The 22,012-nt window shown below is 48.3% G+C and overlaps 1 protein-coding gene across 4 annotated transcripts in view; it reads left to right on the top strand.

Moving 5' to 3' along the window:
* Nucleotides 1-526: 526 nt before the first annotated feature.
* Nucleotides 527-22,012, top strand: part of LOC116952619 (uncharacterized) — a 41,106-nt gene continuing 19,620 nt past the window's right edge. For 2 of the 4 annotated variants that reach the window (XM_032972155.2, XM_032972152.2), the window contains exons 1-17: nt 527-845; nt 4,752-4,861; nt 5,049-5,249; nt 7,462-7,586; nt 8,649-8,742; nt 10,288-10,401; nt 10,898-11,038; nt 11,421-11,508; nt 13,420-13,515; nt 14,355-14,428; nt 15,704-15,860; nt 16,751-17,004; nt 17,133-17,316; nt 17,899-18,026; nt 18,557-18,657; nt 19,078-20,134; nt 21,282-21,477. In XM_032972155.2, the coding sequence (XP_032828046.2) occupies nt 4,754-4,861; nt 5,049-5,249; nt 7,462-7,586; nt 8,649-8,742; nt 10,288-10,401; nt 10,898-11,038; nt 11,421-11,508; nt 13,420-13,515; nt 14,355-14,428; nt 15,704-15,860; nt 16,751-17,004; nt 17,133-17,316; nt 17,899-18,026; nt 18,557-18,657; nt 19,078-20,134; nt 21,282-21,477 (3,118 nt within the window). In that variant the 5' untranslated portion in view covers nt 527-845; nt 4,752-4,753. The other 2 variants (XM_032972156.2, XM_032972153.2) reach the window with 2 other exon arrangements.

The raw sequence follows: 22,012 nt of genomic DNA, 5'->3' as shown, positions 1-22,012 counted from the left end.
TTTCCGGGCGCACCACCTCCTCGTGTGCCGTGCCGGCTTTCATACTTGCTCACTAACAACAGCACTTGCTGTTAAAGCTATAGGGGAGCTCTTTGTATTTGTTATTGCATGTGCCAACTGATCGACTGATAGATACAACCCTTGCAAAGGCTATCTTTTTCTTCCATTTAAGGGATTTTCCAGGTGAAATTTTGTACCATTTTTGAAAGGAAATTGCAAAAAGAGAGATGGTTTTATCGTTTGATTCAGGATACTCTTTACATTTCTTCAGTTCGAACATTTTTTCATTGCGTGCTTTTTGTTTATAAGTTTTCGAGCCGTGACTCAAATATAAATATTTTTTTGTAATAATTAAAATGCACTGCTGTATGAGAACGTCAACCCGCATTCAGGAGGCGGAACTCCACACCAACCGTCCATCCCACTCTTCCCTCCATCCTAGTTTGGATTACATAGTCAGGATGCGCCGCTGTGCCTGAGATTATCTTTCCCGATTGGCTGAAAGGTCGAGAAAGAGTCGCGTCGGAGCCAATCAGGCGGCGGAATCCGATAGCCCGAGCCAATGCGTGGTGGCGATTCTAAAGAGCCCGTTCCCGCCGTCACTCGCGGTTATTTCAAACTGCGCTCCCCTTCCCTTCACAATTCTCTTCAAACTTAAAAAAAAAACGTATTTAGTTTTTTGTTTCGACGTTCGGATTTTTGTTGTCGTTAAACCATCAAATGTGGGAGAGGCGAGCTTAAGCGGGTCGACTGCCGATGAGCGGTTGAAAGAGCGCTGGAGAGTCTGCGGTGCCAGAGGCCTCTTTCCCCTAGGCCTCTCGCCAAGGCCGGAGCCCACGGCGCTGGTAAAGCGGCACCACGCACGCACGCGGTCTCACGCGTTTCGTGAGGAAACTTTTCACAAACATTGACCGCGGTGCTGTCGCTGTAATGCACTGCAGCGCCGCTGTGAACGTGCGACCTCCCGGCGCGGCAGTTGACAACCTCGCACGGTGTCTCACGGTACCGTCTCCCTCCACAGCGTCTGTCCACCCAGTAGTTGTCTCATGTTGCCTCTTGTGTTGGCAGAAGCGATGTGTTGAGGGAGCTCTCTTCTCGCCACGACGAGAGGGCTTCAGGAGAAAGTTCGTGTGGTTTTGCTGTTCCGCCTCCGTTGAAGGAACGCAGACTACGGTGGTTTAAATTTTGATCTAAAGCTTTCGTGACTGCAGGGATTCATATTCTTTTTGGGTTGGAAAGAACCAAGAATACGGTGGTTTAGTCTGTGGGAGTTTGTGATGCATGGCCGCAGTGGCGTTACTGTTGGCTTCTTGTATCTTTGATGTTCCGTTTATGAAGATGTGCGCGTCGGCCCGTTGATATTCCGATGCGGTTGATGGATACACCAGTGTTTTCGAATAGGAATGTCAAAAGCCAAGGAGGTGTACGATGTTTAGGTCTCGAATGAGGGGTAATTTTCTGGACGGTCCGCGTTGTTTCCACATTGTTCTCAGAGCAGCGTTCCTCCGGATCTAGATGACATTCTGGGGCGATGAGAACACGATCCCGGAAGGGGGATCGTTAATTGATTCGGCCGCGAGGTACATTGTCGAGGTCTTGGTTGGTGGTTGTAGATGATTTTCGTTGGCAAGAAAATGTGTCGTAAACTCACGTGTAGTTTGCGTGTCTCAGCGGATATTGGATGGCAGAATGTGCGCCAGAACAGCGAGCCCTGGGTGTTGGTCTCGGTTTCAGCCTTCCGTTTGTGATGCGCATTGCTTTATTTAATTGTGCATCTAGCAGCTTTCTGTACGAGCTGCTTGGGACTTGGCTGGAGCGCAAGTGACTGCCACTAAGTGAGGGGGTGGCAGTTTGCAGCGCATCAGCTGAAGCGCCCCCAGGTCGTTCCTTGCAAGCGTCTCTAGCAGGGCGATTTTTGATTTGGTCTTTTAAAGTTCTTGAAGGTCAGGCTTGTGTCCATGATAACCCCTAAATATAATGGAGTGGTGTCATAGCGCACTAGGCTACCACATAACGACACATCAACGGTGCCGTCTTCTGCATGATTGGTCAGAGGGAAAGCGTCTGCTGTGTTTTTTGAAGCATTTGGTCGGAGTCTCCAGCGACGGAAATATGCCTCCAATAAAATTAGAGCAGCTGTTAGGAGATTGGCAATGTTTGCGTTGTTTGTGCCCTGTGCAGCAAAGGCTATGTCATCTGCATATATGAACTCGCGAGATCATACTCTTTGGTTTTTATCGGTAAAGTCACATAGGTAAAATAAAAATAAAAGAAGACAGTTATATCACGACGTTTCGGAGGCAACACAAGCTTCCGTCTTCAGGTGGAACAGTCACAGTAAGATCGCTGCATCAAGTGGGGAGGCTCTGACTGCCTCGAGCTTAAATACAGGTTAAGGGGGGGGGGGGAGGAGCCAAGTAAGGGACATTGATGGGGTGCGGGGCTAAGTTAATCCGTCTTTTGTTGAGGGTGATTTGAAACACGGCAGAACGAATTCGTCGGCCGTAGCTGATCATTGTCTCAACACAGCGGGTTCTCATGAGATTGTTTTCTCCGATACCAAAGTACTATACAAACCCCTCCCGGTTATTACCAAAGATTTGTCCATGAAGCCATCCAGATATACAAACATAGACACAACTTCAACCGAGAGGATGGTTTTAAATTAAGCAACCACTGGAAAGATGTCATAAACCAAGTCAAAACTTGAGTTACCTTATAAGCACACAGCATATTCTTTCCGAACTTTTCAATTTTTTGTTTCCATTTTCCATTGCCCCCGTGCAGTGCCCCACCGGATCCACCGCACCCTCAACATAACAAAAGACGGATTAACTTAGCCCCGCACCCCATCAATGTCCCCTACTTGGCTTCTCCCCCCCCCCTTAACCTGTATTTAAGTTCGAGGCTCTCAGAGCCTCCCCACTTGATGCAGCGATCTTGCTGTGACTTCCACCTGAAGACGGAAGCTTGTGTTGCCTCCGAAACGTCGTGATTTAATTGTTTTCTTTTATTTTTATTTTACCTACGTGACTTTACCGAAAAAAACAAAGAGTATGAATCCTTGCAGTCACGAAAGCTTCAAATATAGATTTCGCGAGATCATGTTCATGGCATATAACTTACATATATTAAATAATGATGGCACTAGTACCATGCCTTGAGAGAGTGCGTCCATAGTTCATAATTCTCTTTCGGCCGTGTTTACCAGTGAGATGTACCCTGAAAGTTTGGCGTCTCATGGTTTTGGCCAACTTCAGCAGCGGGCCACGATCGTCAAACGGTGCAATAGGCAGCAGATGCGTCAATCATTACCGTGCCAATTTTCTGCTGACTCTGGGAACCAGCCTCAATGTTCGATATCTGACAGGTTCGGGAGGCAGTTGGTGATCAATAATGGGGGAAAGTCTGGCAAGCATGTCACGATACCCAAGCAGTAATAGACGGTCAATCGGCCGCTTTTGCGTGGGTGGTCAGCATGGAAGAGTAGGCCGAATACCCCCTAGAGGGGCTTTGTAGAGCTCCTTCTGACGGAGACCCTTCCGCTAGCAGTCGTGGATAAAAGAAAATCAGGGCTGGACCTTTAAAATGTATTAAGTTTACAGTACGTTGTCAGCAGAGGGACTTGCGGACAAATCCATTGCGTTGTGTGGTTCTATGCTCCAACGTCTGTGGATCTCCTCGCCTTTGTAAACGTGAATCGACCACAGTGGTGAAGTATAGTCAGGTCGCTCCCCCATGACCTTCACTGTGTAGGGATGTCCTCAAGCAGCAGTGGGTTGACAAAGGCACTGAACATGTATAATATTAAATACAAATCGCTTTTGTTCACACGCGCATGCCTGGGCTTTGTACTCGAACTTAAAACTCAGTTGCGTCATTCGTAACGGCGATTTACTGTATCGTATTACTGTAACAGCGGTGCAGGGATGTCACCAGAGGGCTCTGGTGGTGCTCCTAACTGTGATTTTTAAAGGCTGTTTTATCTGTAAACAGCCGGGGTATGTGTATAATAAATCACGGCAGTTTATCTTTATTTAACGATTACATAAATTCACCACAATAACCGATACGGCCGGGGGAGCAGTGGTGCGGTGCTTAGCACAAAGGTTGTGGGTGCGGTGCTTCCCACACCACCGCCAGGTGCTCCGTGACGGTCATAATTGGTGCTCGCTTACAGCAAGGGTAATTCACCTTTAAAGCACACCTGTGCTTAAAAAACACAGGAAAAACACCCATTGTTGTACTTGTGGTATCTGTCATAAAACGATGTGTTTATCATCATCAACCATGATCAATCTACTGCTGGATTAGTGCTCCTCTAAGCTGTCACCATTTCTCCTGTCTACAATATAATAATTCACCTAGCACCTGCACATTAGCTGATGTCATCACTCCATCTCTCCAGTGTAGTTGGACGCGTTCATTCCTTTAATTGCCACACCATCATTTTTTTTCCATTTGCTATCATCCCTTCAGTGTAAACGACGTCATTAACCTGCGTATGTTCTCAATCCATGTGGGCTTTTTTCCATGTCTCACGATGTAATTTCAAGCATGCATCTTTGCACACTTGTCAGTCTTTATTAAGTGTTTGGCTGTTGCAGTCCACGTTTGTGGATGATATGTCATAGCAGATTGTACACACTAATTACATTTTTGTGGTTGTACTAAACATGAACGTAAAATCATGATTATGCACACATGAGCATTGTTGCACTTATCAATTCGGGAAAATGCGCTTGTTACAGAAATGAAGCGTAAAGTGGCGCGGTCGCGGAAGCTCCGATTGAGCCCAAACGAGGAGGCGCTGCTGATGAAGGCCGAGTACGAGAGACGCAGGAAGCTGAGGCTGCAGCAGGTGAGCCATCCTTATGCTGCACGGCAACTCTCGCTTTGCCGCAGGTGCACCGAGCCGGGGCTCGGGGGGGGAACCTTTTCTTTCCTGAGAACTTAAAAAAGAACGTTCCAGTGGCCACACAATTTGTAGTGAACACGGGAGCGCACTTCCACTCGTGAGAATGCGGCACTTCCGCTTGGCGTTGCAGGTCCGGGAGCAAGAGCGGAGGATCGCGAGCCGGGTGCGCGAGGATGTGAAGCAGAGCCATGAGCAGCAGGTGCAGCAGCTCACTGAGGAGCTGTGCGTCGAGTGGCACCGTGCGCAGAGGGAGAGGGCCCGAGTGCTGGAGCGCATTTACGCGGCCAACGTCGACGCCATCGGGGAGGGCCACCGCCACGCCAAAGAGAATGTAAACTGTGCCCTCTGCACTCGCTCTCACGTGAGGGTTTTACTGGAAGGAATGTTATTGGTGTGGACCGAAATGTTACTTGGTCACAAAATAGTCGTCGCTAATTCTTGCATGTTGCTTTGGAGCAATATGGGTTATGTACATACGTTGAACTTCTTTTGCATCATACGCAGCCACCCGTGCTAACCGGAGGTGCCGTGGAAGGACAACAACACTAAACACAAAAAGCAGTTCTAAAGAAATGAGTTTTCAATCTAGATAATTTAAAAGTGCACAGCTCCAGTGGCTTCCAAATATCGGAAGGAAGAGTATTCCAGACGGCAAAGCAGCAGCAATGACCAATACGTGGATAGCAATCCACGTGGGAATTGAACATTATTTACGGTGGAATTTAGGACAAATAAAAAACAGAATAGCATAAGCATCTTATAGTTTTTGTTAACGGCAAATAAAAATCCCTAAGAATTAATACATTAAAAAAATCTACCAATAGATGGCAGTAGTACTGTATGTCCATAGAATATTGCAGGGTTAAATCTGGTTAAAAGTTCGTCATAGCTTTCTGGTGGATTGCGGAGCCCGTTGAGGTCCACCAACATAGATCACAGTGCCTGGTTTATTAGCCACCGCTGGGTTGTGTATGTATGTTGTATGTACGTTGAACTTATATTGCACCGTACGTAGCCAACCATGCTAATCGGAGGCGAGGGTGACGCACAGCATATATATGAGTAGAACTCCGAGTAGAACTCCGTTCTGGGTATCCACATGGACTTGAAAACTAGAGGCTGACCGAAATTCGGTTTCGGCGCCGAATGTTGGCAAATGGCCTCTTTCGGCATAGTTTTGGTTTTGGCTGAAAGTAGATTTTTTACTTTCGGTTTCGGCCGAAAGTCAATTCTTAACTTTCGGTCTGGTTTCGGTCGGCCTCTAAACTACACGCACGCATGCGACTCCGGGCAGCGGCGGCGGCGGTTGATGGCAGACGCTCCTCACTCTCTCCGGCGATCGCAAGCAGCGCACACACGCACACTCAAGCAAGGATGGGGGTGAGAGGGGTGTGGTGGTGGTGGGGGGGATAAGACAGACGATGGAGAAGAATAAGAAAAAAATCACTTCCCCCCCCCCAAAATCACCAAACTAGCGAGCAGCAGCAGCAAGCAGCACACGTAGCCAGCACTTACAGCAGCAGTCCACCAGGAGCACTTTTATTTGAGCGGCTCAGAGGCTGGGCTCTCACAGGCAGCTCGAGGCACGCACCACACACAGGCGGGCGCACGCACAGCACACAGACGTGCGCACGCACAGCACACTGAGCAGATTATAGCAGCGTGCTAATGCCAACAGTGTGCATACGCGCGCGCACGCTCATTCATCTGCCCACCAGCCACACACACACCAACCCACCCACCCCTCCAATGATCCAATTCAACCCTCCCACCACCCCATCCCACCCCACCTCCTCCTCCACATGGGTTCCACACAGCAGGAGGGGGCTTGGGTGTGTGTGCGTGCGTGCGAGTCTGTGACGCGTCTAGAGGCCGACCGAAATTCGGCTTCGGCGCCGAAAGTTGGCAATGGCCTCTTTCGGTATAGTTTCTGTTTCGGCCGAAGCCAAAAAGTTAACTTTCGGTTTACTTTCGGTTTCGGCCGAAAGTAAATTTTTAACTCTAGATTTGAAGCTTTCGTGTCTGCAATGATTCATACTCTTTGGTTTTATTCGGTAAAGTCACGTAGATAAAATAAACAAAAAAATTTTCTTTTATTTTGTTTTATTTTATCTCCGTGACTTTACCGAATAAAACCAAAGAGTATAAATTTTTAACTTTCGGTTTTGGCCAAGACCAGAAATTCAGTTTCGGTCGGCCTCTATTGAAAACATTTGTTTAGTCCATCCACTGCCGAATTAAGGCATCTCTTAGGCAGCGCAATCTCATGGTCCTGCAGTCTAGCTATATTTTTTTTATTACATGGCCAGTTTTTTTTCGCAATTGACGCGCATTGTCTAATTATAAAAAAAAAAATTGTACCTATGACCGAAGTTCTCATAGTCTCTGTAATGTCAGTCCCCTTTTACCTGCGTCGTATTTACCCGTATAAATGTTGTTAATTCAGGGAGGGGTACGTTTTACTTTCCGGTGCGTCTATTACTCTGGAGAATAAGGTAAAAGTTGTTTTTATATTTTATCGAGCGACGCCGCGTTGTCGCTAGGAGCCGGACCTGGCGGCGATGGCGTCGGCGGTGGCGGAGCAGCAGAGCCGTGCAGTGGAGCGGCACCGCGGAGCTCTGCGAGAACTCAGAGTGCAGAGAGAGCGGCAAAGCAACGAGAGCAACAGGTGTGGCACCCCCCCTCACCCTCACTCACCCTCACCCCCCCCCCCAAAGGCAATTATCCCCCGTATAGCCTGAACAGACTGTTGGGGCAAGTGCTGTTAGCGAGTAGCACCTATGAAGGCCGGCACGGCACATGAGGGGGTGGGTGGCCAACACCACGGCCGGCCGCCTTTGTCTCCCCAGTGGTGATGTTTACACACTGTACCAGGTACTAATTTGAGGCTGAGTTTACCTAGGGGAGGCCCATTAACGGTTAAGATTAATGGTCACTGGTTTTGGCTGTGAGCGGGAATCGAATTCGGGTCGTCAGGTTGGTAGCACAGCGCGCTAAACGCTATACTACCGCTCACCCCCCTACCCCCCTCACCTCCGTGGGCTGTAGCCGATATGGTGTTATGATTCGCCTACCACCACTGTGTTTTGACGATATGTTGTGATTCAGGGCCTTTGATCAAATCACATGGAATGAACCCGATTTATCATCATATATTGGAAGCTAAGTCGGGTTGAGCCTGGATAGAGCTTGCATGGGCGGCCAACTTGTGTATAAAGCAGGTGCTTCAGGCTGCTGTGGGACTATGTTGTCAGCAGAGGGCACTGTACCAAAACCCTTGTTGTACTGTCCTATGCTTTCACCCAACACTGACCGGTGTGGTGAAGTGTGGTTAAATAACTACCGCGACACGCACAACGTGGTAAGGCCATCGTCCAGCAGTGGATCGACAATGGTTTAACGGCATTCAATTTAGGATTATATTTCTCGTTTACGCAGTGCACTATGTACCCAGCAACCTGAGTTTTATTAACAGCTATGAATAACATTGTTGGCGAGCGATATCTGAATAGTTCCAAGGCACCACGTCACGAACGTTGCTCTGACCAGCATGGTGAAGTCAATCTGTCCCCATTACACAACTGACAGCTATTCATGACCATGAGGGTATTTTGTAGGCATGTAATAATGCACCAATATAGCAATTAAAATCCAATCATGGCCCCGAATGATGACGTTTGCGGTTTGGCTTGCTTGTGAGTCTTAAGAGGCTGTCCATGTTGCTGTGCAGGTTGCTGCGGGTGCGGAGAGAGGTGCTGGGGGTGGAGAGGGAGAGGGCAGCGGTTGTCGCCAAGCTGCCTCCTCCGCAGCCCGAGCCCCTGGAGGTTTTTTCTGAGCCTCAACTCTTTCTTTCCCTATGCTTCCCATGTTGACGTTATTGTGGTGTAATAATAGCGAGCGCACTGGACTTGCTATTCAGAGGTCAGCGTTTGATCCTCTGCTGCGGCAGTTGAAACGATGGGCAGGTTTATTCAATCTCCCGTGCCTGTGTTCACCCAGCTGTATACATGATTGGTAGGTTGTGTGTGGTGGGTTTAAGTGTGAGTACTTCCAACCTTTCCAAGATGCCTGGTCAGCATGGAAGAGGAGACCAAATTACCCTCGAGACGGGTTCTCTAGCCATGAGGCCTTTCTGCCGGCAGTGGCATGAGCAAGGCAATTGCAGGGCTGCGTCTTTCCTTATTTCAAAGAGATGAATACGTTCAAGGTTACACTTTTTGCCTCGTCATAAAAATCGAGAGGTGCTTGCATGAATTGGATGGCTAATAACGTCACGGAGCACAGAGCTGGCACCGTAGTGGTCCTGGGTTTGAATCCAAAGATTCAGCCGCCCGTGATTAAATGGGTTCTCAAATATAGAGATTTGAGGGTTTCAGTTTCAGTCACAAATCATTCGTTGTGCCCCTGTTATGGGTAAATAAAGAGGGCCGTTGAATAAACTTTAGAAGTATTCCCATGAGGTCCTATTCTAGGACCTGTCCCTTGACGGGGTAATGTTTGGATTTCGGAGAGAAATGTTAACTTCTCATGACGCGACACCAGCAGCGCCATTAGTGTAATGGAGAGGAAAACACGAAACGGAAATTTTAAGGAATCTTGGACTCACAATACAGAACATAGAAATCCATTATTGAATTTTGGGTTAAGTCCATGTAATAATCTTGCCAAAGCTTGTATCATTTAAAAGACTCCCCACCACCTACACAGCCAAACAAATTGTCATCTTTAATGTGCCAATTATTTTTTCAGTGCACCAGTTGGTGAATAATTATTCTGACGACCAAATACAGCAATTTAATACAACGTATCATTTGAAACGACATCAGATATCATTGGGACAAAATGCAAGTCAGAATTAAAATTCTGAAATGTTATCTTAATTAGGTTTTGCCAGGCACTCTTGGCATGCATCTGTAATCCAGAATTGTTGTGAAACTCTCTTCCCGTGCGCATCAAGATGTCGTACCCTGATTCGCCAAGAGAATGTACAGCGAGTGTGGACTTGTCTCCATCTGTCCCATATATTTGGGTTGCTCCCTCACATGTGTGGGTGTTCTCCATGTGCTCTGGTACCCCAACAAATATAAGCACTCATTAATTGCTAAAACTCTTATTCTATACGCGCCTCCTGTTTGAGGATTACGCACTTATTATTAAGACGTAACTATAACAATCGATTGATATGTAAACTATAATTCATAATATTGTCTGTTGAAAAACTATGTATCATTGACACATTTTGATTAAATAAATTCAATACAATGTGTCATTGAATATGTGACAGACAATTACACTAGTTCATAATATTGACTAATCAAAACCTGCGTGTCAACGGGACGTTAAGTTAGTCGCGCACGATGTCATTGCAGAGGCTTGCGAAGAAGCGGAGCACACTGGTGAAGATGTACGACGTTGAGTGCTTTTCCCAGACCCATTACCACCTGCTGGAGCCTTGCGCCGACCGCGAGATTGACACTCAGCAGGTGCGCCCTGCAATTCCCGCTTGTTTGCGCTTCGTTGGAATATTCTTTACACGCTGTGCAACTCAGCTTGCATGCATCAGCTCTTGCAATCTCTGTCAGTAACAGGGGGGTGGGGGGGGGGGTTCAGAATAACCACGGTGGCGAGATGTTAACTACCTCACCTGGTATGCAGAAGTTCCTAGGTTCGATCCCGACCCTGACGCGTGTATATTTGGAACTTGTGTGTTCTTCCCGTGGTTGCATGGATTTTTATCGAGGGTCCTCTGGTTTTTCCCCTCTACATTTGGCTGCTGTAAATTTCCAAATGTTGATAAGCCACTTCAATGGGCTATCATTTGTAATAGCCAGGTCGCTTCTGAAAAATAACTATATAGCTCAGTGGGCCTTACCTGGTAAAAGAAAAAAAGTTTTAGATTATTGTTTAACCATTGGCTTGCCCCGCGATGCCCCATTTGGCGACGTCCACCGTGCTCGCGTTACCTATCCCGCGTGGCAGGTGAATGCGCGAGCGGCTGCCGCCGAGGAGGAGCAGAGGCTGCGGACGCTGCAGGAGCAGACGGAGCGGGAGGCCAAGGAGAAGTCGGAGAAGGCGAGGTTGCGCGGGTCGCATGCCCTGCGCATGGTGCTGCTGCAGCAGGTGTGTGCCCGCACACCTGTGTGTGCATATGTCGTCTGTGTGCACACACGCTGTGTATACACACACACCATCGATGATTATCTGAACCGGTCCTGGGCCTCCCCTAGGTCGACTCTGCCTCAAATTAGTACCTGGTGCAGTGTGTAAACATCACCACTGGGGAGACAAAGGCGGCCAGGCGTGATGCTGGCCACCCACCCATTCGTGTGCCGTGCCGGCCTTCATAGGTACTCGCTAACAGCACTTTCCCCAACAGTCTGTTAAGGCTATATGGAGGGGGATCTTTTGTCTTTTGTATAGGACGTGCAAGTGTCTTTGTGTACTCGTTCGTTTGTAGCTTCACACTGTGATAAAACACGGGCGTCTAATTGCTCACCCGCAGGACCGAGACCGGCTGATGCAGGAGCTGGAGGTGAAGCAGCAGGGAGACTGGAGGCGCAGGAGGCAAACGGTGTCCCAGTTGCCCACAGGTGGGCTGCGCATTCTTCTCCTAGCGTTTGTTAAACACGAAACGATCTTGATTCATTGCCACGATTCTGCGTAATGATTTACTTGATGTTTTTGTCTCACTGGTACCGTTTGGGCTTGGTCGATGCAGTGCTCATGATGGGCATCAATAGGAGAAGCTCATTATGAGACCTCCTTTGCCAGAAACAAGATATAGGAATAGGTTTTACCCTTTTAACTGGCACAAAAAAAACTGACACCTTTATTCAAGGCATCATGTTTGCAATGACCACAACACAAGCAGTCAAAATGCAAACAAAAAAGACAACTCTGATAATAATATGCACTGTCCTTGAATTTGATTGGTCCACACCCGAGACAGCTTTTCTTAGAGCCTAGTCTCCATTGGTGTTGGACCAGAAGACGCCAAAAGGCGTACAACTCAAAAACAGCGCACTATCAGAGTATTGAGGGCTCGGGGTGAGCATTAACATTATGAGACCTCCTTTGCCAGAAACAAGATATAGGAATAGGTTTTACCCTTTTAACTGGCACAAAAAACTGACACCTTTATTCAAGGCATCATGTTTGCAATGACCACAACACAAGCAGTCAAAATGCAAACAAAAAGACAACTCTGATAATAATATGCACTGTCCTTGAATTTGATTGGTCCACACCCGAGACAGCTTTTCTTAGAGCCTAGTCTCCATTGGTGTTGGACCAGAAGACGCCATAATTCAAGGACAGTGCATATTATTATCAGAGTTGTCTTTTTTGTTTGCATTTTGACTGCTTGTGTTGTGGTCATTGCAAACATGATGCCTTGAATAAAGGTGTCAGTTTTTTTTGTGCCAGTTAAAAGGGTAAAACCTATTCCTAGGAGAAGCTCAGTTAAGATTTTGCAAGAAGTGGCATTGATCATTATCTTCACATGTCCTCTTTAAACCACGGGTAAAACGGTGCTTGTAGTCTAAAGTTGAGGTCGCTAGGCTAGTGGGAGTTACCCTCGCATGAATGAGGCATGAAATGCAGGTTCAATCTTGACTTAAAGCTTTCGTGACTGCAGGAATTCATATTCTTGGGTCTTTCGGTAAAGTCACGTTGATAGGTTCAAATAAAATAACATTGTTCCTTAAGACGACCGCTTGTGTTGCGATCGAAACGTCATCGTTTTTTTTGTTATTTCTTGTTGTTTTCTTTTAACCTATCTACGTGACTTTATCGAAAGACCCAAGAATATGAAATGCAGGTTCATTCTGCTGTATTGAAGTGAGGAGATAATTTTATAGGAAAGTCCATATGTTATTTAATTACATAGGACCCTTATATTTTTATGAGGGTCCTGCATGGGAATGTTTGGACAACACACATTTGACCTTAATTCAGTTTAGTTGTGCCTGCTTTGACCAATATAGAAAGTTACAGATAAAATGTCAAGGTCTTCCTTTAAAGTGTTTTTTTGCTCAAATAATAATTCAATTTCTTTACCAATTTATGTTTTTTTGCAATTCCGTTGACGAGTGTATTGCATTTGCATGTGGGCGGCAAAATGTAGTAACATGCGTTTCGAGTATTTGTCTACTATACATTTCTACGTGATAAGCCACTTAATTGGGTTTTCATTTATGGCACGGTCGCTTCTGGAAAAGAGCTACATAGCTCAGCGGGTCTTACCTGGTAAAATAAAAAAAACTATATAATTTTAAACGGGGAAAACGCACCACGCATACTACAATGTGTCCGCACATTCAGATTCACAAACCCACTTGCTGTACTGCCATCTATTGGCCGCATCGCAGACCAGCCCAGCGGGTTTTGGATTTGGACAGGTGTCTTCGTGATCCACTAATCCTCTTCTTCGGAGCGCTGGGTCGCAGGCGTGCGCCACCCCGCCTGGCTGACCGAGAGTCTGCGGGCACGTTGTCCTGCAGGCCTGTTTGACCCACCCCACCGGCGCATTGAGATCCGCCAGGAGCAGCAAAGGGACATGGAGGAAGCCTTCGAGGACCTCTATGCCGGCGGCGCGAGTGAGAGAGAACGTCCTGTGATTGCACATACCATGGAACCTCATCGTGCAACATGTCCTCGAAATTATGTGGATTGATATACCGTGGCCTGAATGAATAAAGGCCCATAAAATAAAAAATTCAAATCGCTTTCCCAAGGCTCAAAAAAATGTTACAGCATACACATCGATACTGATATGTTGTAAGCAGTGTCTCCACGCCGCGCAGACACGTCACACATCAGGCATTCCCGGGTAAGTACCGAACCGTGCAGCAACGTCTGTAACATTGGATTGATCGTTCCATATTGGGCTTGTGATTTTCAACAGTTTAGGCAATGTTTGTTTGATCATTCTTTCATATTGCTATTTATATTTGTACAGCAGTGAGTTAGAGACTAACAGCCTCAACAACTGACACGGTGTTGGGAGGCCTTCATCCAGCAGTGGAAATTATATCATCACATCTTGTGCCTGGACATGCCCAGGAGCAGGGAGTCAACAGCACCGGCAGCTTTGGCCTAGGGGTGGTGGGTGCTGTAATTTTCCAAACAATTTCAATGGAATAAGCAGCACTGATTCAAACTAAAAGGTGAACTGGCAACCCAGTAGTGATTCACAAGCAGTGTGCCACGGCAAAGTCCCGGGTGTGCCACGGTAGTTTTCTAATTAGAGAAGCTAAGAAAGACAAACTCTCCGTGCTGTTCAGTGGCTGATCCAGCCCACTCCCTTGGTTGTGACCACCCACCCAGGACGACAGTGTGCAACAAAGGTCGAGCAATCTCGAAAGTGAGTCCCTTGGAATGAAATAGTTTGAGAATCACTGCAGTTATGTGACCACAGGATTGTTTTGTGTTGCAGGGTTGCGTGCCGATCCGTGCCTGCGCCCAGACCCAGACCCTCTACCAGCACCGTCGGTTTGCACCCAGGACGAGGCAAGTCGCAATGTCCCTAATTGTTAGCGGTTTGATTGGCATGGAGAAATGAATGTGCATTGCTTCAGAATGTGTTTTGTTTATTGCCTTGTTCTTAACAAATTCGTTTGTGTTGGCACAGACACAAGACACTTTACCACCATCAGCGCAAACTGTTATTAGCATCCACTTTGTCATTCACGTTTACTTTATTAGCATCCACTTTGTTTCTAAGAATGCCGTAGGAATGCAATTGTAGAGGCAGTTAACGAGAGGAGCTTGTGATGCGTGAGGTTTACATTCAGGATGGTGGAGGGAAAGTTATCGGGACAGCAACTAAGGGCAACATCTAAAGCCAGACGATGGTGAAGGTGACGTCGTATCGTCGGCAATGTAACAACGCATTGACTATTCTTAGCTCTTTCGGTAAAGTCACATTGAAGGGAAACAATATATATATAAAACAATAAAAATTCTCACGACATTTAAACCATAACACAAACGGTCGCCATCAGGTGTGTCGGTTTGTGTTATGGTCGAAACGTCGTGAGAATTTTTATTGTTTTATATATATTTTATTACTTTATTGTTTCCCTTCAACGTGACTTTACCGAAAGAGCTAAGAATATGAATTACTGCAGTCACGAAAGCTTTAAATCAAAATTTAACGCATTGACTCTTTGATTAAAGTTGAATCTTATGCGCACGATGCATGCATCAAATTGTTCGGATGAAATCCATTCGTTTTCAATTTGTGTACATTCCCCTGTTATGGGTTCTTGTGACCCCTGAGGTGCTCTGTTTACCCCAATGTTAAAATAAGTATCGATTCTTGAATTGACTGGTGACCACGGATTGTGACAATTCATTGAATCGACAGGTGGTGAATTGTTTTAGTCCTGCTGTAAATGTATGCTTGGAATTACACTGAGATGGAAAATGAGAAACAAATGGATCGGAAAACATACGCAGGTGAAAGACATCATCACATTGAGTTTCAAGAAAAGTGGGCTTGGCCTGGACACGTTGTTGCCGGGGTCGATGGCCAATGGTTGAGGCTAACGATTTTATGGAGTCATGGTGGCGAAATGTTCACTACCTCACCTGGTATACAGTAGGTTGTGGGCTCGATCCTGACCTTGACGCCTGTATATTTGGAGTTTGGGTGTTCTCCCCGTGATCATGTGGATTTTTCTCCGGGTCCTCCGGTTTTTCCCTTCACATTTAGAAACATTCAAATGGAAAGGTGCGATGGCTTCAACAACATTGACCGTGATCACCCCTTGCCCCTGATAGGAGGTCGAGGAGGTTGATATTGCAGAACACCCGGATCACAGCGGGCTGGTCATCCGTGAAACGGAGCTAGAATCTGAGGTGGCGCTGGTAGGGGAGGAAGAGGAGGAACCCACGGCCGGGCCCTCTACTGCTCATCCTGAGACCAACAAGGCTGCAGGTACCCATTGCTGCACGAGCGGGTGCAGCCAGCACTGTATCACCAGTGCCATTGTCAGTAACTACTGTCAACTCGGTTAGCCTGGGTACGGTAATAACAGGGAGGGTGGCCAAGATGAAACAAAAACATGGTGTAATTCAATAATGATTCATTTAGGCTATACAATGTACTGTTTACCTATGTAGAATGGGGGTGAAGATGTAGAAGGTGTCGTCTATTTTTATTGCCTATGTAGGTAACGAGTTTACTTTCTGACGTGTTTTCGGTCACGTGGGCAATTAATTCGCTGATCCTGGATAAGTCAGGAGCAGCGCATGATTAAACCAGTCCGCAGGAAGATGTATTTTTCACGCAAGTATGGTTTATCTGCAACCCAAATTTTTCACCCACGGGTAATCGTTAGTTAACCGAATCTTCCGAGCTCATCCATTGAGCTGTGATAAAATCAAATGATGAGTACATTCTTACTAATTCGTGCTGTGGTGCAAGACCATCAAGAAGTTGCTTTGCTTCACAGACGAGCATCGTTTGCAGTAGTCATAGTAATGGGTAATGTTGCTCTGTCGCTTTGTGGCTTTACGGCAATAAGTTAGGAAGAGCACGTGCCAGCCAAGTGGCTCAGTTGTGAGAGCGAGTGGATTGCAATCAGAAGGTTTCGAGTTAAAATCATGCTTAGGAGTTTACTCGGCCCATCACCCTTTTGAGGTCGTTAAAATAGGTACCACTACATGAGGAAGTGAACCGCGGTTCTACGTAGACTTGCCCCTGCCATAGAAATGTGGAATTTCCACCACTAGCTCATGGGCTGCGCACTGCGTCAATTCTCATTTGAGCAGGAATTTATTTTTAACACCCAATGAGGTAATCGCCCTTGTTGGGTCCGCATGCAGGAGGAGAGGGCGTCGAAGGCCCCCGTCGGCCTACTCAAAAGGCCCTGAGCCGCCTGCTGGGCCGCATCAACAGCCAGCGCGAGCAGTGGCTCTCTCGGGCCCAGGCAGGGCCTACGCAGCCCGTGGATCCGCCGAAGGGGCCCTCGTGGACGGAAGCAGAGGACGAGAGCGTTGTGGCCGGGGCGGTCTCCATCGTCCGCCCACGTGAGCGGCTCGACACTAGGCAGATGCCCACCACGCAGCGCCACCAGCAGGTTCGGGAGAGCGTAGTGATGCACGCTCGGTGTGGCGACGTGTCCATTTTTGTTCTTGGCTTGCTGGCTGAATCACCGCAGTAAGTGGTAGATGCGTAACGATTTACTCTCTCGCCCCCTCGATTCAGTTGTCGGATGGTGCTGGTATTCAGGCGTCGTTGCTGGAGGAGCAGAAGAGGCAACAGCTGCTGCTGCTCGAGCAGCTGGAGCAGCAGAAGAGAGAGCTGGAGGCTCGGCTTGAGCAGGAGCGCAGTGAGCTGGAGGCCCCGGAAGTGCGCGCACACACATGGCTTTCTGGTCGCATCCCGCCCGGTAACTCGGCCTCTGTGTTCGTGTGTCTCTGCCAATATCTTCGTGCCCGTGGCCTCTAGCACTTGAAATATAAATTATGAGGGCAGTGGCTATGATCAAATAACCTGGACCACGTCCGACCTCGTTAGGTCTCGGAAGCAAATACGATGGATCGCTAATACCCCTTTTCGTATTTATTTATGTATGTATGGTGAACTTCTTTAGCACCATACGTAATCAACTATGCTAATCGGAGTTGTGGGGAAGGAAAATAAACTAAACACAAACGTTTCCAATGGTACATCTGTGCCATGCCAGCGCAGGTTCTCTCGCTGTAGGGTGGTTTTTCACTGACTATTTTCCAAGTCGAGCCAAAACCAAATCGTGTTACGCTAGCCTCGCATGACATTTTTATCTGGCTTAGGGCCAAGCAGGGCCAGGGACAGAAGAGGTATGTGTGTAACGTCAGTGGTACGGTTCGGATTCTCCAGTGGAAAAACAGCCAAGCGCCTCCTGAGCTGTGCTGGGATGCTCAGAGCGGATCTCTGTTACACATTCGATAAGAAGTTTAAGGGACGTGTGTGTGTGTGGGGGGCTTTACAGCCTCCAGGGTGGAAGTCAAGGCACCTGAGCCTGGTCGGCTGGACAGAGAAGCACGGGGCATGGATGATGTGGCGCAGGAGGAGCAGGGAGAGCGGGCAGCGACTCTTCCTCGTGCACTTCACTCCCTGGTGATTGAGAACGGGGACACCTGCTGTCACAGTCGGACCGAGCCGCCTCTTCAACCAGGCGTTTTCTGATTGAAGAGCCACTTGGTCCCACTTAAATCAAATGTGTTTGCTGATTGAAGTTGAGAATTAATTTGGACTGAGTTTATTAGGGCCCAATTGTAGGAGCCACTCGAACACCCGCTTGTCTGGTGGCATGGTCTAACTCGTGGGTCGGCAACCAAAATAATAAGAAGAGCCATTTTTCTCGAATTCAGTAAAAAAATATTCCAAGAGCTGCAATGCGTGTGAATATGCGAGACGGCGGTCCTTAATAAATAACGTCACAAAGTAGTCCTTAAAGAGCCACATGCGTCTCCAGAGCCACAGGTTGCCGGCCACTGGTCTAACTGGATCACAGGCGTACATCACTACTTGCATCACATAGGCTCATTGTTGAGTACGATTATGTTGATGCTACTGAAATTGATAAAAAAATATATATTACAAAGCTTTGTGATGTAAAGTTTTGCTTTGGACTATCCCTCCCCCAGGACACGACACCACGGGGGGCATTGGAGCCTGCGCTGTCCAGGCCAGATGAGCGCACTCTTGCCGTTCGGCTCCATCAGCAGTGGCTCGTGCAACAGAACAGGTGATTCCCACGCTCACAGATCACAGCAGAGGACCCTGCCACCCAAGTAGCTCTGAAGCCCCTGGGTTTCAGAGCTACTTGGGTGGTGTCTGCTTCTGTGGGCTGTTCTTCAACACAAAGGGTTGCACTGCGAGAGATTCGAATGACGCTGAGAGCACAGTTGGGATAATACTGAGGGAAAGGGCAAACAAATAAGAAATGAGCAACCCATCCAGCTATGAAGTCGAAGTGTTCTTTATGAAATCATTAATCTGTGCACATTTTCAATGTATTCTGGCGATTTGCGTCAAATGCTGGGCACTTGCTTTTCAAGTGAGATTGCTGCTTTTGTTTAATTTCCCTATATTTTTTAGTTTGAATGGACAGGCTGACCAGTGCACTTTGACCATCATACACAGTAGCTCGTTTGCCCCCTCACAGGATGCATCAGCAGTCTGTTGAGGATGCCCGTGAGAGACTCAAGGAATACCAGGAGGTGCTCAAGAAGAGGTACTCTGCCATCTTCAGCTCTGCGCCACCCACTGCTCAACCCGTGGCCATTCCTTCACCCCCGGTCGCTGCAGCTGCTGCCCCGCCATCACTTCCTGTCAGCGGCCCGCCCCGGGTGGCAGCACCTGCTGCCGGCGCCTCACCGCTTGCGCCCGACAGAACCGTTGGCGCGTCGCCCTCGGGCGCGGAGGCGTCGCGAGCGGCGATGTTTTTGGACAGGCAGTTGACGGGAACCGACCGACCATGCGTGGACACCTCGCTGCTGCCGTCCCCACGGTCAGCCGCTCCTTCGCTTCCGCTGAGCACGGCGGCCTCACCCGTGGAGCTTTCGTTCGAAGGCCGCGTCCCGGCCTCGCCCTCTCGGCCGCGACAAGCCCAGCTTGCGTCCTTCGTGCCCGCTGCGTTCCCGCTCGGCAAGCCGCGGCAGCAGAGCAGGGTGACGGTCCCTGGTGCCGAACCGCCGCGACGGCAAACGCAGTCTGACGCTCGAGCACAGGTAGCGCGTGGCACCACGGCCTTGTGGCGGGGACTTCTGGAACCCCCCACTGCAGTGGAATTGACAAACCCCAAACAACTTGTCCCGTTCGAGGGAAAGTCCTCGACGATGCCGGAATCTACGTCACGAGGAATGCTCAACTTCGAGCCGGACGAGGGAGGGGCGGCCGCCCCCAGCGTGGGACCGCGGGGCCGAGCGGTTCCCTCGTGGCTCGCCGGGCACTGGAATTCCCTTGCCGGGCGAGCGGCGTTGCCAACCGAGCTTGAGGCGCCGTCGCCGGTGGACTCCAATCCCCCGTGGCCGGCGGAATCTGCACCTCGGCCGTGGGATGCCCGGAAATTGCCAGCGATGCCGACTCACAAATGGGAGGGCGAGGGCGAAGTGCAGAGGTGGACGCAGGGCGCTCGGCAAGACGAGGAAGGAGAAGGAGGAGTGTGGAGCAGCAATGAGGGGGTGCAGCAGCAGCGTGACCTATCTCGCTCCACAGAGGAGGTGCGGTAACCACATTCTGTAATGTAATGTCATTTGTCGTATTGTGCTTGCAGCAGCTGTGTACAGCCTTTGTAATATATAAAGTGCTTCCACTATTTTTGATATTATATACCTGCAGCAAGTGTAATGCTTTCCTATTATGTTTGTTAAGTTCTTGTGGTGCAAGATAAGTTGCCTAATCAGTCTTGGAATAGTTTGTGTCAATGTATGATTAAGAATTTTTTTTACTGAAGTAAATTGTTGGGTGTGTCAAGAGCTCATGACAAAATCACCTGTAATGTGCCTTTTTATCTTCACATTCCGAAAGCTAAGCAGGTTTTACACCTCGATGATGCTTGCATGCCCACTATGCAAATGGTTGTTATAGTTTGCAAGGCTACGTGGTGGGCAGCAGAGGTACACTGCATCATAATCAATCATGTGACTGTACTGCTATCCTCCCAACCCGCAGTAACCAACATGGTTAAGTCTGGTCACATAACTTCTGTGGCCCGCAGCACGGCATGGGGAATTGCTCGCTCGTCGGTAGATTCACAAAGGGCTCCACGTGCAATCATATACAACTGTACACGTGTCATGAGCTTAAGGATTGATGTTCATAAATGAATCGATGCATTTTTCCACAGCCATTGGATAAGATCTTGATTTAGGGATTTAACGTCGGTAGTCTACACTTATACTGCTTCATGGTCTTTATGCCTGGGCGGTGGTGGCTATGGCATGCCTGCAATCCACCACTGTGGAAGCGATGTTGTTGAATCCCACACATGTTGTGAAGCTGCCTTCCTGTGGGCGTCAGTGTGCCATGCCCTGGTTCGCCAGAAGAAGATGGTATAGCAAGTGGCCTGATTTCCGTCTGTTTTCATCTGTACGGGGAAATTAGTGTAACCCGCTTTCGCACCCTCCGGTTTCCTCCCACACACGTGCTTAAATTGGCTGAAAACATCTCGAAATAAAATGTAATAACCCAATGCAGGACCCTCCTAAATAGTCATTGGACTCGATGTTTCTTTCCTGGTAAATAAGTAATTATTAGTCTGCCATCGTCGGTTTTAACAGCACGGGTTTGTCTCCCTGCCTACATTGCTCGCTTACCGGTGCTCCGACGCACATGGAGATTTAACATGCGTGCGTTTGGTCATCACAGATTGGCGTCGGCGGTGAGAGGCCGGAGGCCGCGTGGGAGCACTCTGAGCTGGCTCAGCGGTACGACCTAATGTCTTCCCTGTTCCGAGCCCTGGAGGGGCCCGGTAGCGCCAAAATTCCGGAGCGGAGCCATCCACAGGAGCTGCACCACATTGGTGAGGAGGCAACGGAGCGCGGCGCCTTCAACTGCTTATCTGGTGAGCGTGGGGACGTCCGTGGTCATGACCCAACATTTTAAATCCAATCTCTTTGCCTCTGTCAGAAGTCTGCCTATTGGTTTGAGTAAGATTTTCTGAATTGTAGTTTGGATGAAGATTGTCGGGATGTTATTTATACTACATTTAGGAGGTGTTGGGTTTGCAAGCGTTTATCTTGGGCAAATGTCCCTGTAGCCTTTGAACTGGAGTCGGCAGATCAAAAGTCAATGTGCAGAAATGGGGTTACTCGAGCGACCCTGACAGCCATGTGACTGCGGTGAGACACAGACCATGGAGCCTCTATTGGCCTGCCAACCCTTCTGGAGAAGCTTTGCACTGTTGAGGACCTCCCCAGGGCTACAGACTGGGCCACAGCATCGTCATCTTGTGCCTGATTCTGTAAAATCCGTTAACTGTGGTGGCAAGACATGAGAAGCAGTCCTTTGGTATTACCACAAGCATAGTTTGCTCCTGGATTGTTGTTATTAAAATGTAAACATTATGGTTTGACGAGGTAATGGATCTGAGTGTCTTC

This window comes from Petromyzon marinus, chromosome 47 (genome assembly GCF_048934315.1).
Source record: "Petromyzon marinus isolate PM22_M1 ecotype Great Lakes invasive population chromosome 47, UKy_Petmar_22M1.pri1.0, whole genome shotgun sequence".
Classification (NCBI taxonomy): Eukaryota; Metazoa; Chordata; class Hyperoartia; order Petromyzontiformes; family Petromyzontidae; genus Petromyzon; species Petromyzon marinus.
Note: the sequence above shows the minus strand (reverse complement) of the source record. Positions and strands in the feature narration are given on the sequence as shown.